The sequence below is a fragment of the mitochondrial genome of Salvia miltiorrhiza (genome assembly GCF_028751815.1).
Source record: "Salvia miltiorrhiza mitochondrion, complete genome".
NCBI classification, from domain to species: domain Eukaryota; kingdom Viridiplantae; phylum Streptophyta; class Magnoliopsida; order Lamiales; family Lamiaceae; genus Salvia; species Salvia miltiorrhiza.
Genome location: NC_023209.1, coordinates 256,266 through 261,787, shown reverse-complemented (window position 1 = coordinate 261,787; position 5,522 = coordinate 256,266). Strand labels below are relative to the sequence as shown.

The 5,522-nt window shown below is 42.5% G+C and overlaps 1 protein-coding gene across 1 annotated transcript; it reads left to right on the top strand.

Annotated features, from left to right (window-relative positions):
- Positions 1 to 4,980: 4,980 nt before the first annotated feature.
- Positions 4,981 to 5,283, top strand: orf100a (hypothetical protein). Its single transcript has one exon. It carries the CDS (start codon positions 4,981 to 4,983, stop codon positions 5,281 to 5,283), a length of 303 nt encoding a protein of 100 aa, YP_008992332.1.
- Positions 5,284 to 5,522: the final 239 nt, after the last annotated feature.

Sequence of the window (5,522 nt, the reverse complement as noted above, 5' to 3'; positions counted from 1 at the left end):
TCTCAAAGCGGCCTAAACCGTGAGATCTCTGATTCTCCTGATGATATGATACCATTGCACGAGTCGAGTTAATGGCGGGGCTTCCACAATATTGATTTGTTCGGGAGACCGCATCTTCATGTTTACTGTCTTCTCCCCTTTCTTCTTACTCTTAGAACTAAACTTACGGATATGGACTACGAATATGGCACCTATGGCTCACCATAAATAGCTACATTCTTGGAAGATTTCCTCGTACCGAACCAACGATAATTGGCCGATTTACGACATATGAATTGGAACAAGAATGAGCTCCTCTTTCGGTAATTGATCGTTCTTCCCGGGAGGGATGCCGCAGGAGTATCCCTCTCGAAAGGTAGTTAGAGATGGTAGCAAGAAAGTTCCACTACCAACGTTGTTTAAAAACTGTAGCTAAACGATACGGTGCAGCTACCCGAAGAGCGCATGGGTGCCAAGTAAAGGTGGAGGCATGAGCTCTTGTTCTCTTTCGAGCTACTGAGTTAAAGCCTTCTGGCAGCGGCAGTGGGCAGCGTCTATCGCCAAAGCCTCACGCAGTGTCTTTTACCCAGGGTAGAGCATTTTGGAAGGGTAACTGGTATCTCACTCTTCCTCTAACCCCTACAACACGAACTACCTGTATTGAAGATAACACGCTAAACGCCCCTACGATATGAATCCAACTGTTGATAGATTTGATGGAACAAGGATTTGCTTTAATCTTGGGAATACATCGTCCTTCCCGAGCGTGATACCGGAGGAATATCACGATCGAAAGGTAGCTATCTATGGTGTAGCGAAGGGAGAAAGTAAGGACTGTGGTTAAAGAGTTCCTGTTGCTAAAACATATGGTACTAATGGTGTAGCTCCTCCCGAAGGGAACGAATATGGTGGTTTTATATCAATAACAAGGGTTGCAACTGAGGCTAAGGCACAAGGCTATCCTACTTCACCTCTTATGAGCTAACCCAAAACTCAATGAAAAGAAGTGGCGTCCCTTGCCTTCTATCTATGAGTGGAAAAACCCCATCGAAAACCCATGGATGGTTTCCTTTGGCCTCTCTCCATGTTCTATTTTGGGAATAGAGATGGGACTAGAAAGCCTTTAAAGAGGAGTTTAGGGTCGTGGACGTGTGACTCTCCTTCAAAAGAGTTGAAACTGGCGTTTTAAGCCCTTATTTTAGATAAAATCCCGCCGTAACTATATAAGATAAGAAGGAGTTCCTTTGCCCTTTGAGTAAAGCTAGGGGAAATGGATCCCTTGTCTGCTTTCGCTGTGTCATCTTCTAAAGACAGATGCGACTAGAGATCCTTTTATGGTGAGTTTGTGACCCCTTGCGATAGATGGTACGTTCAAATAGTGAAACTTGCCTTACCTTAATAGGCTGTTTTTAGTCTTCCTTTCATAAGAACCATGGGAATAGTAGCTTCAAAAGTAGCTCTTGTCGGCCGGACTAGCATTCCTAGTTTTCTTCTTGCTTTTGTATTTCAACTTGGGAACTAGAAAGAAAAAGGAATCCCTTTGGTCTGAGTTCGTTGGTTCGTCCCATTTCTTACTCATGCTATGAATGAGTTTTGAGCTCCGTGAGTTCAATCAAGTCAGGATCAAGTGCAGCTCTTGCTGAACCCATCTCTTTTGAGTTACAGATTTTTTTGATCAAAGGATGGAGGAATCTGACTTATTTCTACTCGGAGACTCATCTCGAAATAGATAATTTTATACTTACATAGCTGGTTTGCAATTTATTCTTTGCTCTACTTTTACTCTTTGCAAAGGCTCAGGCGAAATAACAAATACAAGCATTGATGCTACATTCTGCTTGATCTTGCATCAATCTTCTTTACCTAAGCTATTAATTCGGACCCTCAATTCCTATTACCAATATAAAAGTAAACGTCCTCCCTCTGATGAGTCTATTTCTTTCCAATTTCAGACCAATCTACTACTGACAGACTAGATTATAACTAGAAGCCCACGCAAGATACCTTTGAGGATCGATTTCACACTGGATCAATTACCAAGGCAGCCAGTTGACACTCTCTTTTGGGAGACATTTACCTATCCTCAGAGAAGAACGAACGAAAAGCAACTAACTTCCCACTCTAGTTGCCAATGAGATCTACGAGCCGATCTAAAGACAAAAGCACGGAAAGAGCTGCTTTTGAAGCTACTTTTCACAAGGGGTTTATATAAAAGGAAGAAGACAAGTCCAATTCTAGCTCTAACTACGAAAGCAAAGGAGGAATCCATCTGTTGGGAAGAAGCTACAGTTAGGTCCCTTCGGCCTCTAGGAATAGAGAGTAATATGGCCCCGTTTCAGCTTGCATCCTGGGCAGCGGCTTATATGGGATTACAGACTCCGCAGTAGAGCTTGTTGAGAGGGCAGGTTGATTGTTGGTGTAGAAGATTGAACCTAGACTTTTGTAAGATATAAGTGCAAGAATTGGACCAAAGAGATCGGAATTTAGACCAAAAGGTCTTGTCTTTCCTGCCGCTAATGGAGCCAACAAGGACCGAACTAACTCCCTTCGGTTTCGTCTTCCTTTGCCCTTTAGAGAACAATCCCGTAACTAAAACCAAAGGCATGGTTCATGGTAGACCGCAGGAGAGCACGGTCAAGGTATGGGACGAGTTGGGCGTGTAACCCTCCTAACCTCCGAAGCAAAGGCCAGTACGCGGCTAAAGCAAGGGACAAGAGACAAGTTTCTTAATAACGAATATGTCCACGTCTTCTTTCTAAACGACTATGTGCCCAGATCGCTATCCCTTTCCCAGCCATGTATTGTTTAATGAGTTAGATGGTTGTTAAGCACCGTAGCTAAGTCAAAGAATGTAGCTAATCACCAGTAGTTGATGACTTCTCTCAATCGGTAACCGAATCTGCATTTCTTTGCTCCGATTATTACAGAGCCTGAAAACATGGCTTAAAAGCTCCTATTTTCTCTTGCTAAGGACTTATTGTTCCTTTATTGTATTGATGTATTAGGTAGTGAGGAACAACTAAATGATCAGTTACAGATGGATATCATTGAATCTAAGTTAGATAGAAAGCTCATCAGGGAAGACAGTAACCAACATGTTGAATGATCTAGCTTCCAGAAATAATATAAGCGAGTGAAAGCCCATCGGATCATGGTCAATCATCATCAATAATGCAACCTAAAAACAGTTTCGAGCCGCTAGCTAGCTCAAAGGATGTGGAATCGGAGTCAGGGGGGTTGGTGCCGATGGAAGAGAACTCGTCGGAGGAACAGTTAAAAACTGGATATACGGACGCCGGAGTTTTGCATGCTGCTTCGGTTGAGCTAGCTAATTTGATAACCTCTCAACATGATGATCTGGGAAGAAAGAGTCATTTTCTGGGTATTTGGATGGACTCAGATCCTTTGCATGATTTCATGTGAGGAGCCACCTTTGATTTGATGGGCTTTGAATTTGGGCAGATTCAGCGGCGTGGGCTTGGGCTTGTTTTGATGGGTAGACTTGTTGTGCTTTGGCCCTTCTGTGGGCTTTCTTAACGTGGCTCATTTGTTGACGACTCAGTACATGGATGTCACGAGTCTATTGGCATAGAATATTGAATCTTTTTCACGTAAGCCGGTTGTACAAAGTTTGTTTGTTCATACAGGCGGTGTGATTTGGGGAGATTTTCTTTGCCCCGCAAGGTAGCCAGAGCCAGCCAGTTTTTCATTAAACAGGTATGATAGCTTTCAACTGCAGAAAAGTAGTGCGGAGAACTAGTCAGAATTGTGTGTGCCTGCCATCCAATTCGTGATGTGGATGATCCGCCGAATCCATTGCTGACTTCACCACGATCGATTAGGTGAAACGGTTCTGCAAAGTTTGTTTGTTCATACAGGCAGCGTGCTTATAGTAGTTAGAATTGTGCCAGCCATGCAATTCGTACTGCATGGCGAGATTACTCTACCACTCTATAAATGGAGGCTCAATAAGCGTCTTCTTCAGCAAATTCATTCAATCAAATCAAAGAAATTTCATAATAGCATAGTATGGATGTTCGAATTTCCGACAGGCTTTCCGCAATTGATGCGGAAATGCGTCAAATACAACAGGCGATTCAAAACCGCCGGAGAACTCTCAATCTCTTTTTAAGGAATATTCGAGCGGTAGATTCAGCTGCGGCAGACGAACGCATTCGCACTTCTGAAGCAAACATAAGGGATTTGGAGCTAAGGCTGGGAGTGCTGCAGACGGAGCAGTTCGGACTCATTGTGGAGGCTGTGTCCCAGCTGTCACACTCGGCGACAGGCGGGGAAGACTAGAAAAAAGTAGTTCCTTTATCTTCTTTCTACTTGTTAAGGCTTATCCTTTGACTTATTTCTGTTTAGAAATAAATTAATGTAGTTTGAATGCTTTTAAAGTTCTAGTTCTCTAGGAAAGTCGTCCTATTTAGTTGTTTATGTAATGTAATGTTTTATTTTATGTAGTAGTAATTACGAAATTTGAGATTTAAATAAAAGTATCTAAAGTATCTATTATGTATATAGAAATACAGATATTAAGTGTAAGTGGGCGAATAGTTTCGCTATCGTAAAACCATTAAGGAGGACGTCGTTGTGACAGTCCTGCTCTTTTTTTTCAACCCCGTAAGGGGTTATTTCAATGGATTATTCAAACGAATAATCCAAAAAGGCATTAAGCCTGTTAACAAACCAAATCTAAGACAAAGCAGCAAAGGAGGTCTACCTTGGAGGACTTTACTTTTACTTTTTTGCTTCGTCTTATATAGATATATCACTATGAAAATGATGAAGAAACTAAAAACAGATTTTGAAAAATTAATAAAAAAATGCTGGGACTCTTTTCTTTAATAAGAAAGATCAGTTCGAAATCGGATTTCATTGAATTTAAGTGGATGCCCAAATTGAGGAGTCATTCCCGCTGCTAGGCTCTTCAAGACCTTGTTTTTCTTTGACCGGCCTATCTTCTTTCTAGTCCCGCTTTCGACAGCAGGATTGGATATGACCACAAACCACCCAAGAAAAAGAAGAAAAACATGCCCCTTCTTTGTCAGTGCCCCCAGCGCGATCGATCACTTAAGAAAGCCAATTTTAGAGCTCCTTCGGACCCTTTCTTTGTTCTCTCTTTATGTTGATTCTTTTTTCCTTTCCCCGTCTTGCCATATCAGGTGCCATTGGAACGACAGGGACAACTCAGTCCAACTAGTAGCTAGTAGCTGCGTCGTTGATCTCTCCTCTTCCCGGCCGGCTGTGACTCCTATGAGACCGATCTTGAGCTTTGAGTTAGCGGCTGAAGAATGCTGAAAGCTTTCTGTAAGCCAAGATGAGCTACGAGCTTCCTATTTCTGACATCCCTGAAGCATAGAACTTACCGGAGAAGCCATCAGGACCAGGTGCCTAGAGTGGACTTGATTCTCGGTTCACTAGGAGTTGATTGTCTTCTCTCTGCTCTTATCTTACGATGAATCGAAAGCCCTTACAAAAAAGTTAAACAAAGCAAGTCGGTCCAAGCCACCTGGAAAGCGGCTTACCTTCACTTAACC